Raw genomic sequence first — 12,549 nt, 5'->3', positions numbered from 1 at the left:
GCAGAAATAAGAGAAGGTGTTTCGCCTCCGCCTGCTGCTCACAACAGCTGTAGCTTGACATTGTGCAATGTTATCTTGGACAATTTCTGACTCCTCAGCATTAAACTGGGTAAAGGTCACAGGTCTGGAGCTTTAATGAGGAGCTGCATTGCTGCATTTTTCCTGTGGATCTGCTGTAATGAAGACAGGAAGTTAGGAAGTGTGTGGTCTTAGTAATTTGCGTGATTTTACAGAATATAATACAATTTACCTAAATACTGTTAGTGGTGCTGATAACTACTGCCTATCCAGAGACCCTTCTGACCCTCTGTGTCCCTATAAAAACCACATACCTAAAGTGTACTAGACAACTGGATTTATTTGCATTCTGTTAAAGAACAGAACCTGCCCTCAACTGTATTCAACAATTCATTTTTGTTCACCAGAAATCAGCAATGTGCTTAACAACAGATCTCAAATACCACATACTTCTTGTGGACACATGATATGGAAAAAGATACGAAGAGACAGCTGAGCAATATAGGGAAAAATGGAAAGAAGGAAGACAAGGAATGTCCTTGACCTCAAACTGAATGCCTGTGAATGATGTACCACAGTGTCCAACCCATGTAGTACATAGAATGACACACTGCAATTGTCTGAGAAAACACATGTTATTTTTGTCACAATCAATTATTCAAGATAAATCCAAACATGTCTCAACTCTAGATGAACCCAGGCTCAACCTTGGATTCTTAAAGCCCTGAATCTTTCAAAGAAGAATAATGCTGCACACTGGCCATTAATCATGTGCTCCTGTTATTACATTATTATATTGTTATAGTAACAAAACACAAGCCTTTTGGTGAACACCAAGATCAGAGAAGATCTGAGAACGTATGAACAGATGCAGAAAATACATCAGTATCCAGTTTGATTAACACCAGACAGACATGACACTCAGTCATGTACTGAGAAGGTGGTGGCCTTGGCTGACCACTGCTCCAGGCAGACATCATGAAGATAGGCCGAGGACAGAGATGTTAGAGATGATTCCAGCAGAGACCCACAGAGTGGTGTTGGGTTTCACACTAATTGCAGAATCTGCAGCAGTGACCTGAGCCCTGCACATCAACTGCTCTGTGAAGGCTGCCAAGATGAATCTCTCAGGGGTTTCTGGTTGTTCTCTAAAGGAAGTTATTAAAAAGACAACACACAAACAATATAAACAAAAGCTGAAACTACAAAAACAACCAGGTGTGTGTTAAAGGAGAGTGACCTGATGGATATATTTGAATGATGTGGATGAGAACAAGCTGAAGTCAGCAGAGTACAGCATGTTCCAACAACCAACCTTTATTATTGTTATTAATCATACCATTATTATTCTAGTTATTATTGTTATTATTAAACATGCCACGACATAAAACTAAGATTTTACTCATGCTTTATTCCAATCAAAACTACTAATATCATACTTCTTTGATTTACAGTATACAGTAAGCCTTTGGGATATAAGTCACAGGACCAGCCAAACTACTGAAAAAGCGAGACCTATAGTCCAAAAAATATGCTATTCAAAAAGCCATAACATTCACTGATATTTGAGAAATACTCTTATAACAGTCACTACAATCAACATTGACTCGTCTCATTTTCCCCTGCATCCAACAGGAAAAGTCTACGTCCACTGCAGAGAAGGCTACAGCCGCTCTCCCACTATGGTCATCGCTTTCCTCATGCTGCGCCACAAAATGGATGCGCGGCAGGCGGTGGCCACCGTGAGGCACAAGAGAGAGATCGGTCCTAATGATGGCTTCCTTCGCCAACTGTGCCAGCTGAACGACAAACTAGCAAAGGAGGGGAAGCTGAACGGTGAGGTGGGAAAATTAAAGACCAAATGATACCCAGGGACCCTCTGCCCTGTCTGTTCCCATCATGCCTTTTGACAGGTGTCAGCTGCTCTCGGAGACTGATCCCGACCAGACTAAACCAGCACCCATTCAACACACCGGGGTATCCTGCTAACATACATACACACACATACGTGCGCTTATCAGTGTAGCTTGTTTGTCTTTGTCCGTGTCTCTGCTGCTCAGTAGCAGTGGTCTCGCTCCTCTGCTTGGCCCTGCAGAGTTAGATCTCACAACACGTTCCCCAGCAGCCCCTCTTTGTCACCCCCACAGTCAACAGATGTGCAGATGTCTCTCTGCTCCGCCTCTGATCTGGTATCATTTCTGAGCCAAGCTACATGAAGCATTCCTTCAGTTCTAACCAGTCAAAGAAACATTGCCCTGATTCATCCCTGCGTCCCTGCGTGGATTCAATGAAGATTATAGCACAATCATTCCATACTTTTCCACTGCCACAAATGTTGAAGTTTCAATGAAACCCCTAAATAATATACAATATACAAGTCACTGACTGCATGTGTTTCAGACACAGAAAAACAACAAACATTTTATTATAAGGTAATTTGTTTATGGAGTAATACTCTAGACATTCCAGAGATCTTTTGAAAACGTACCTGATAGTTTGGTTTGTCCTGCTCCCCCTCAATATGCTTTTCCTTAACAATACAAATTCAGAATCATTTTTTATTTATTTTTTAAAATGAGAGCTTTGTCTACATACAGCGTTTTAACTTTTGGATCGTTAGGCATTCAGATGCCACTAATAGGATGAATTTTAACCTTTCAGAAAGTTATAGTAGCTGTTCTAAGTAAAAAATAAAATCAAAATCAAATCATGTCAAAATCCACTTACTGCTGTATCTGGTGTCGAAAATAAGCTACACTGTAGCTATTGGAGCTAACATTTAGCTCAATTATGCTGCTGGAAGGTGATTAAAAGCAGTAAACCTAGCTAATGGCCACAAATAAATATGTGAAAAAAATGTTTTTGCTGCCCTGTAGTGGTACTGCAGGCCATTTAGAAATGTATTTCTAAATGCCTAAAAAATATCAGACGCAACGAGAATGTCTTTCATACACATTATATGTATGTAACACATTAGTGTCCGTCAAAAACACAAACACTGATCAAAACAAATCTGATATAACTACTTTAAAAAAATTTCTTTTGTTAATTTTGCCTTTTTGTCAGAGAAAAGGCAGAGTATTAATTACACCAGGCCCAGATCTTGTACGTAGCTCATGTGTTAATGCAACCTAAACTTACACTATGTGGTCCACTTAATTTGGATTTAATAAAATAAAACTACAGTCCCCGTTATCATATATCGATAGTTTCAGCCAAGATAAAATAAAAACTATGTTAAAACACATGACCCTGCTGCTTCACCACGGTCAAACCAGAGGCCATTACATTAAAACCATTTCCTTCAGAGGACACCGCCCACTTTCACCACAAACTTCCACTCATTTAGTAGAGGTTCCCGACGCAGTCATTTGACCAGTATCCAACAGCACTGCTTCATTGGTACCGTCTGTCAGCGGTCCATACGCAGAGTGTCACATGTGCCACCCCTCAGTGTGTGTATGTCAGGCACTCATTAATAGAGCCTGACCCTGTGCACACACAGGGCCAAAGCCTTTTGTTTGTTTTGTGTGTACTAAAGCATTGCAATATATGTCAATACATCAGATATATAGAATGTACTCACATCAAATGTAGCTGTCGTGGCTGCATTTCGTAGATACTGGGAACTTTCCTATTGTATTGTATTTATTACTGGACAGTACTACTGTAATTAACACCAAGGGGCAGGAAGGACAGTGACAACAGGGATGAAAGTGTGAGATGAAAAGTTTGAATGCTGAAAAGTCGTGTTTGTACTCTGAGCACTGGGAAAGACGTGTCAGTGGCTCATCCATCACAGCCCCAAGAATCAGATGAATAAAAGAAGGTTTAAGAAACAAGGTTTACGTTTGAGTCCAGGAGAGTATTACTCTGCAGAGACTACAACCTACAGTAGTTAGACTCACTTCATTACTAGCACTATTTATTCCTCCCTATTATATATCTGTATACATATGAATATATACATGTACACTGTATATACATATTTAAGTGTTGACATATATGAATGTATAAGCAATGTGTCTATAACGTGTTGGTATTGTCAGTATGTCCTTATATATCACGTAGTACTCCTAATCGTATGACATTTTTCCAGTCACATGTGCATTGGTATGATGTGCATGGACACTGTTCAGTGTAATTGTGATATTTTCCATATCGCAATTAAGAAAAATCGTGTCGACAACTGCAGCTCGGCTGAGATACTGAGGCATGAAGTCATCACCTACACTGGTGCTTTGTGTGGTCTTTAGGTTTCCACTGATTAATTCATGATAAACCGCAGGATGCAGGTGGCAGCAGAAGATCCATATGAGTTAACCCGCATGTGACCTCACTGCATACAAATCATCAAATCCAAGTCAAGGACACGCTCACACCCTCATGTCTTCATTTGGTGTTTTTAGACGTTTGTTGTCTCCCTCTCTGTCCTGATGAAGATCAAAACTGTCGGCTTTGGTAAAAAGACAAATCATGAAGTGATCTCCAGAGTCACATTTCAATGCAGTGTTTGGAAATAGGGAGAAATACTCACATTGAGGAGACGGAAGACTCTCCACGAGGGGGAGCTGTTTAGTTATTCCGATGCTACAGCTTGTTCACAAAAAAAGGAACCCATTTTAAACTCTTTTTTTACCTGAACATTAAAACTATCAAATTTGTACATGTTCAGCAGAGTTTTAGCTGTAATTTTCTTCTAGGCAGGTTATACGCCCTCTGCTGGTAAAATAGATCACTAGACGTCAAGTGTTGTGCCTGAGACTACAAGCCAAAAAACCTAATTCTGGTAAAGGATCTCTCGCACAGGTTTTATACTGAATTTCATTCCTGACCCTTTGGCTAGTAATCAACAGGCAACTCTAGGTCAAGTGTCTTGTCCAGGGACACAAATCTGTTATATCTGGGAATCTGTGATAGGATCTGTGTCCTATAGACAATGTAAGTACTCAGTTGTTTAGAAACATTTCCAAACCTGCATTAAAATGTACAGTTTTGCTGTTGCCTTAAGATTCTGATTGGCCAGAGGAGAGGAAAGCCCCAAATGTTATCACATAGGGTGGAGTTATTGGTAAGTGTAGTTGTGATGTGTCTCCCCTAGGGGACCTTAAAGGGTTTCTGATGGTGTTGGTTCATGGACAGGTTGCTGTCTCTGACCCGCTGCCATTTTTGTCAGCTCATATACTTGAAAAGGTCTCAGATCTGGCATTGAACACCTGGGGACCTGGGAATGTCTCTGACTATGAACCAGGTCCTGCAGTTCAAAGTCAAAACCATTTTCACATGCATCATCGCACGTGTCACGTTGAGTTTTTCCATCACCTCATCATGAATCACAAACCACACAACACTGACGTTAGCCCTAATAACTACAGTATAACGACTTCAATCAAACATACACTAGTACTGTGCTATGAGATGGTAATACTGCACTGTGCAACATTAAGACTGGGATTTCATTCTATTTAAACAATGCCCTCCTTCTGAAGACACCAGAAAAAATAACAACAACAAACATTACTGTTGTTGTTTTTCTATTTCAGCTTATCTTAAATTTGAGAAGCCATTTTAATCCTCCTGACGTTGGTCCAGGATGAGGGTATGTACTTTTATAGCATCAACTGCCTGTACTAGCCCACTCACTGATTCAGTCATCAACAGATTTGGCTGCAGAGATGTAGACTGTGATACTGGACAAATATCAGCCACCGTAGAAGTTTTCAGTCCAGTGACAAATGTGGCAAAAAAAAAAAGCCTACAGAAAACTTCTGCAGTGACTTCACCGCTGGCATTACACTTTTTAGTAACAGACAAACACTGCCACCTGCTGCCCAACAAGTCGAATGGTTTTGCACAAAATTCTCAAGATACTATAATTAGTTTCTGACACTACAATGCCCTGTTTTCCTCCTGCTACCTTTGAAATCTAGTGTTGTGTGTTTACTGAGGTACCAGCGTCATATTTGTGGGATGTATTTCCAGTGCTGTTTATGTATTATCAAGAATGTCCAATGTGAAATGCCATTGATGTATACTGTTTTATATAACGAGTATGTAACGCGCACTAAAGCAGTTGTGGATTGCTGCATTTTACTGTCATTACTTGCCTATTACTGTATACATATAGTCTATTTCCAGAGTACTTTTTGTTTCTTTTTTAAAGATTGAGTTCATTTTAAATAAATCTGTCCTCATACAGGGGCTAGAGTTGTTTAAAGTGTTCATTTTAATGTGTCTCCAGCTGATATTTAAAAAATATCTATTTTAATGTACAGTTGGAAACTCTGATTGTGATTGTGACCTACTTCTCCAGTGAACTCTGTCATTCCTGTTGTTTTAGGACGTTTTACCTATAATGGTAGCCAGTCCTGGGCCAGACTGTAATTTTAATTGGCTCACAGTGCTTGTTTAAAGCCCTACAAGGTACCAGACCAAGGAGCATGATAAAACTGGCTCAGATGGAACCAGGAAGTTGTGTTTTTTATCAGAGAAAAGTACATTAAATTAACGTACAAATCATTTCCTGTGATTTTCGCCTAAATGTGCGGCCCCATGTGGCGTAACTCAGCCATCTGCGTTGAGGTAGGCAGAATCCTGGGACGTGTAAGCCCTCGGTAACTGACAGTTGATATCTTACATCATGGAAACCCATCTGGCTGAACTTATCTGAACGGTCCCTGATGTAATAAAGTCCATCCATCTGGTTTTCCTGAGAGCTTTCAAACAAACACCGGAAATTACTTTGAAATACTGTTTGGCTCAGGTAAAGTGCTGACTCCAGAGCTGTCATTGTTTTTCTTGCGTTCATCCTGATAAACTGCTTAAAAACGGGAGTTTTTAGCACAACTGAGCTCACTGCCCGACTCCACCTGGGGTCCATCACACAGCCCATGTCTTGTCAGATGTTTGATTTTCTGTTCATTTGTATATGCTGCAGAGAACACCGTTGTGGACTTTGACATTTTATGCGTAACACCCATAAATTTGTGTATATATTTGTCATTGCCGTTGACATGTCCGCCAAACACGTCACCACAGTGAAGACACAGCACCCACCCGAAGCCTTACAGTAAAAAAAGGATTGTTCAGATGTGTTTTTGAGTTGGTGTATTTCACTTCACACAGCAGGAAGGGACGGCTCCCTTACAGAACGTGACAATGATGAAGTGCACTTGATTTAAAATTGCTGAGTTATTTTCTTACCTTGGAGAAGTCCCTTCTTTTTTATTTTTCAGAAATAAATGGCTGAGGTATTACTTGTTTGGAGTACTTCTTTTTTTTTTTACTGTGGTAAACTGAATAGAAATGCATTACTTTTGGTTGGAATTACAAGTATTGACATAAAGGAGATATAGTAAGGGCCAGAGTGAACAGTACAATGACCAGAAGGTAGTCCTCAAATCTGATGTTACAATTTGACAAGATTATCACCATAGTGCCTGCTGCTGAGAGACCAGCTGTGATTTATAGTTGATATACACCAGATAGTGTTGATTACAATGCTGTTTTTTACAGTCTGAATCCTAATCTGCTGTTTTAGAAATACAACGATGACTGACTTTGTTCGATGATATGAAGATGAAAAAGCAGCAAAGGTCAGAAAATCATTTTGATATTGAACGTATACGTGTACACATATATGCTCAGATTGCCACATCATGTCAAATCTAAAAAAAACGTTCAACCCATTATTTGCTCTAAACCTTGTACAGTGTCTATTTTCCACTGGCTGGTGATCGATGACATCATACAGTAGACGGACACAGTCCATGGCCCAGCACCAACACTAATGAATGTTACCAAAGCATCTGTTAGTTCTAGCTCTTAGTTGCACTGATAACAATAGTATCCCATAGGTTTCAGATGGTCAGATTATATCCTTGGTACTCCTGTTCAGTTTTCACCTTGAGTTGGTTTCCCCTGACTCTGGTGGACTGATTCTTCTCCCACAGTTCAAAACCATGCAGGTTTAGGTAAACTGGTCAGACTAATTGACCACAGATGCTGCATGTGTGTAGGTGGCTGTTTGTCCACTGTTCATCCTGCCCTCACCTGATGACTGAAGCTCCATCCCCCACTGCACCCTAAGAAGGTTTAAGCTAAAAAAGATAAATCATATTCTAGAAGCAGGTGACAGGTAAGTGATGTATACTGTAGATCTAAATACTGTACATTTTAACATATATCTAACTTGTTGTTTAATTATTGTTTCAGTCATCCATGTAATTCGTCTTTGAAAACTCAAGCAGGCTATTTACCAACTGTGAAAAACAGAAGTTTTATTATGTGACGTCACACCCACATCTACAATATAAAAAAACAGCTGCTAGTGTCCAACTTCAGCACTAGGTGGAGGCAAACCTTTGCTCATACTCGACTGATTAACAGCAGAGAGGAGATATGACAAAAACACTGAAACCGTGAGAGACGGAGGGAGTCAAAGTCCGAGGGGAAATGACATCAACACTGGGAATGAGACGACAGAGAGAGTCAGTGAAGAACCTCCAGGTCTGGCATTGATGTTAACGCTATTTTATGATTCACAGGCCTGGTGCGGCACACCTGGGATGGACCAGTGAATGCCGTGTGACATCCTGAAAGGTCACAGGGAGGAAAAAAAACAACAGCACAGTTACTTCTCTCTACCTTCTTTACTGGTCTTTACTCTCCAGTCCCTCAAACAGTTATGGCTATGAACCGGCTGTGTGGTCCCTCAGGGGTCCCAGTAAACCAGGGACCTCCTCCTAGCTCTGGCGGAATTCAAATCATCGCCACGAGTTGAGAATTTAAAGCAGAGTAGTAAAGGAAACAGCCATGGAATTTCTACTGAGCGAGGCTGGGAGAGAGGTGGGTTATTACTGTTATCAATAAAAACAGGATCCCTTCTTTCAAAAGCCAGACCTGTGCGCTTCTGTCCATAACTACGTCCAAAGTGTCTGTTGGAGAAATATGCCAGGCACAGCGTCCACTGGGGAGAACAGAGGTTCAGGAAGTAGCATGAGTAAAAAGGGGATTATGTGTTACAGCAGGTTCTTGGCCCCACTCTGCTGTTTGTTTGAGGGAATCCAGGATGCTTGTTTTTCTGAAATCTCATCAATAACGGAGCAGGGACTGGCTGTGATGAAGTGTCATTTATTTCAACTACGTGCAGCGGCTGCTTTAAATGTTTATAGTGGTGACCGGAATCAACGCAGACGTGTGCCTGTGTTTGCACTTTAATTAGTGACTCAGAAAAGAAAGATGTTAGATGTTTCTGTACTTTTCAAATAAAAGTGAATCATAAAGTCACTGTTTATTTTTTTTTCTTCCGAGAGATGAAAGTGAACACTGAATCACTGTCTCCTTCATATCCAAATATATGATCTCAGGGTCACTCATCACACTGAATAATACCACTGGAAGCTTGCGTTTGATTGTTGTTTGCAGGGGGAGTGATTCAATGCTGGGAAATATTTCATCCCCTCAGTTGCAGATATTTTCACCTTGACAAACTTTAATGTCTGTACTCCCACCATTTGTCCTCTTTGAAATTTTTATTGCTTGTTGACTAATTTATTCCATCTCCCCAGGCTCTGTGAGTTCACTTTGGATGGTCCAAAGTCATCCATTTTTTTTGGTTTTCCATTCTCATCCATATGTTTTGGTTCATCAACCTACTTTAAATATGATTACAGTCCTTACATTTGCCAATAATTTCCCCCTCATATGGGCGATTTAGCTTTCAACCCTTGTCCTGTTTTTAATGGCTTTATCAAATAGAAAGCATATGATGCTGTCCTCATATCCTCATTCTAACATGCAGCATTCACATTGCGAGGATGGAATTACAGGAGGGTGAAAAGGGAGAAATGCACATCTGCGGTGCAGCACTAATTATTAGGAAATACTGGGAATGAGGGAGAAGGAGAGAGTGGCCTTTGGAGCTGAGCGATCCTCAGATCCTCTTCCAAGTGCCTGTGCCCGTGGTGATGTTGCCTGTTTCATCTCTCTCGTCTCCCAGGCACTGTTTTACTGCACTTGCTGTGCTCTGCGTGGATCCTACAGGGTCCAGTGTTTAGACATCAAACCGACGCAGATACCAAGATAAAGCTGCAGTGTCAGTCGGAAACAAAAGACGCTAACCAGTACAATACTGGCCAGGCTTTTATGTTCCGGAATCCTCTCTACTTGATTTGTGGGGATGGTCAGAACATGTCTCAACATTTCCACCTGTTCTACCACTCATTCATTTACCCATATGACAACAACACAATGAACTGAAGAGTCCTGATGGAAGAAGGAGAAGAAGAACAACAAGAGGAAGAAGAAAATGGGGAAGAAGAGGAAGAGAATAAGGGAGAAAAGGGGATACAGCAAAGCAAAAGGAAAAAAATAAGGAGAAAAAAGTTGAAAAGAACAACAAAACAGGAAATGAAGAAAATGCATAAAGACTAGAAGAAGGAACGGAAGATTTTGAGGAGGATGGTGAGGGTGAAAGTGGAACAAGAAGTAGAAGAAAAATCAAAAGAAAAACGGAAAAGATGGAGCCAAAACAGATGATGTAGAAGATGAAGGACTAAAGGTAGAAGAAGGGAAAAAGGAAGACGAAGGGGGAACAAAGAAGAGAAGTGGAATTTTAAATACTCTAAAGACTAAAGCCTGCCTTGTTTGGCTTTAAAGTATGTTGTCATTGTGATTTTAAAGGCACCAGTGGACGGCTGCTGCTGTGGCAGGACTCCTGTCCTTAACTGCTCCATACACATGAATACTGTCACAAACTACTGCTACTAATGTTAGTGCAGTGACACTTAATTGGTGCAGAAAGTATTTATGTGACTTTAAACCACAGGCATCAGGTTTAGATTTTGCAGCAGCACCAAATTTAAAAGGACTGTATATTATCAGACTGTTTGTGTCCCCAGGAGTACACTGTTAGTTTACACACGCACAGCACCCTGTCACAGTAGAGTGATTTTTTTCTCCCAGACCACTACCTAAGAACTCTGTTTTCTGTGAGCCTGTTGATACAACAGCGTGTCTGTGTCCTTTCCAACGTGCCTGTTCTGGTACGGGAATATTATTTGACTGATACGTTTGTTTAATCAACTCCACATGTGCTGTACCACTCAATTAACATCACCTGCTCAGAGTCAACTGCCTTATATTCATAACACACTCAGGGCCCGAGCGTCACACAGCAGCAGTTCATTACGGAGTGTGTTGATGCATTTTCTTTCCTGTAAGGCATGGTGCAGGGTTCTAATAAGCTCATCTGAATCATTAGGAATATTCTCTCACTCTTTTCACACACGTTTGTGTGTCTTTGGAGGAAGTGAAGTTATATCCTGTTCATGAGGGATCATAAAAGGTGTCAACATCATTATGCACACGCCTACAGCACCTGTTTTTAATTATTCTTTCGTCATATTCAGCACCAGCACACTCTGAGAGCACCTTGTGTGAACAGCACTCACCCTTGACAATTTTTAGAAAGTAAACATTTTCAGGAGCAGAATCTGGACAACGGTTTATTGCTAAAAATCCTCTCACAATCACAAGTCTCTAAACTTTCTCCTGTTTTAGACACAAATAGCCCATGTGTGGTAACAGTGTGCAGAGGTACAGGAAACAAAGACTTCTCCGCAAAAAAAAGAAAAGAGCTGGAATTTTTAGAGCAGCTGCTCAGTGGGTGGGCTTGGAACTGCACCTTTACATGAGGAGCTGAGCCACGACCTCCGTTAAATGACGCTGCTTATAATTAAGCTTTCACTAGATTAAAAGTGTCAGCCGCACATGCTTGGTACCTTGTTTTATTAATCTTGTAAAACAAAGAAAGTGAAGCTTCAATAGAGGCTGCGGGACCAGAACGGAGAATCTCTAAGAACAGGAAACTGCAGTGAGTCCTCACCAACGCAGGCAGCAGAGCATGGCTGTACTTTTCAAGATTTATTTACACACACCTCTCAGAGGATTCTGGAAGGTATGATTTTTTCGGCCTCCGCCCTGAAGCAGATTCACACTTTCACTGCTATTTATAGTTTTAATGGGCTGTGGAGGTGTTTCCCCACCTAAAATATTTGCTATTTACTGGTTAACTGAGCCACAGTTTTTGCTAATCTCCTTCAACACCAATGGTTCCCAAAATGGAGGGCTGACCCTTGTTACAGTCACTAAGCTACTGCAGTGGGGGGCAAAGGCTGGCAATTCTGTAGTTCTGTAGTCCAAAACAACAAGTGTGTGGCAGATTTGACAGAAATGTTTTAGCCGGTGTACTGTGGTGTTGGCTTTGTCTCATCAGTTCAATTGTCAATTCATCACACGTCGTGGGCAGAGCCATCTGGACATGTTTAACAAAACTAAAGCCAGCTCTCAAGAGTTTTCACAGCATTTACACAATTCACAATGAAGAAGCCACTGCTGCCTGTGCCTACAACGCCAACAACTGCCATTTTAATTAATGAGCATTAGTGCATCGGACGGGTTTTACTCTGAAGGATATATACAGTATGTATATATATATATGTATATGGCAGCTGTTTGTCCTCTGTTATA

General features: G+C 40.8%; 1 protein-coding gene and 1 long non-coding RNA gene across 4 annotated transcripts in view; one reads left to right on the top strand and one right to left on the bottom strand.

Moving 5' to 3' along the window:
* The window catches only part of dusp3a (dual specificity phosphatase 3a), a 13,396-nt gene extending 7,625 nt beyond the window's left edge, over window positions 1-5,771 (top strand). The window contains exon 3 of the mRNA XM_008314411.3: window positions 1,654-5,771. Within this exon, the coding sequence (XP_008312633.1) occupies window positions 1,654-1,883 (230 nt within the window). The 3' untranslated portion in view covers window positions 1,884-5,771. The remainder of the gene's footprint in view (window positions 1-1,653) is intronic.
* The window catches only part of LOC103381852 (uncharacterized), a 117,984-nt gene that overhangs the window by 34,220 nt on the left and 71,215 nt on the right, over window positions 1-12,549 (bottom strand). The window contains exon 4 of one of the 3 annotated variants that reach the window (XR_003050220.1): window positions 531-1,166. The exons of the other annotated variants lie outside the window; for them this stretch is intronic. This is a non-coding gene — a long non-coding RNA (uncharacterized LOC103381852). Of the gene's footprint in view, window positions 1-530; window positions 1,167-12,549 lie in introns of those variants that run through there. 3 annotated transcript variants of the gene reach the window in all.

This window comes from Cynoglossus semilaevis, chromosome 8, assembly GCF_000523025.1.
Source record: "Cynoglossus semilaevis isolate Cse_v1.0 chromosome 8, Cse_v1.0, whole genome shotgun sequence".
Lineage (NCBI taxonomy): Eukaryota > Metazoa > Chordata > Actinopteri > Pleuronectiformes > Cynoglossidae > Cynoglossus > Cynoglossus semilaevis.
Note: the sequence above shows the minus strand (reverse complement) of the source record. Positions and strands in the feature narration are given on the sequence as shown.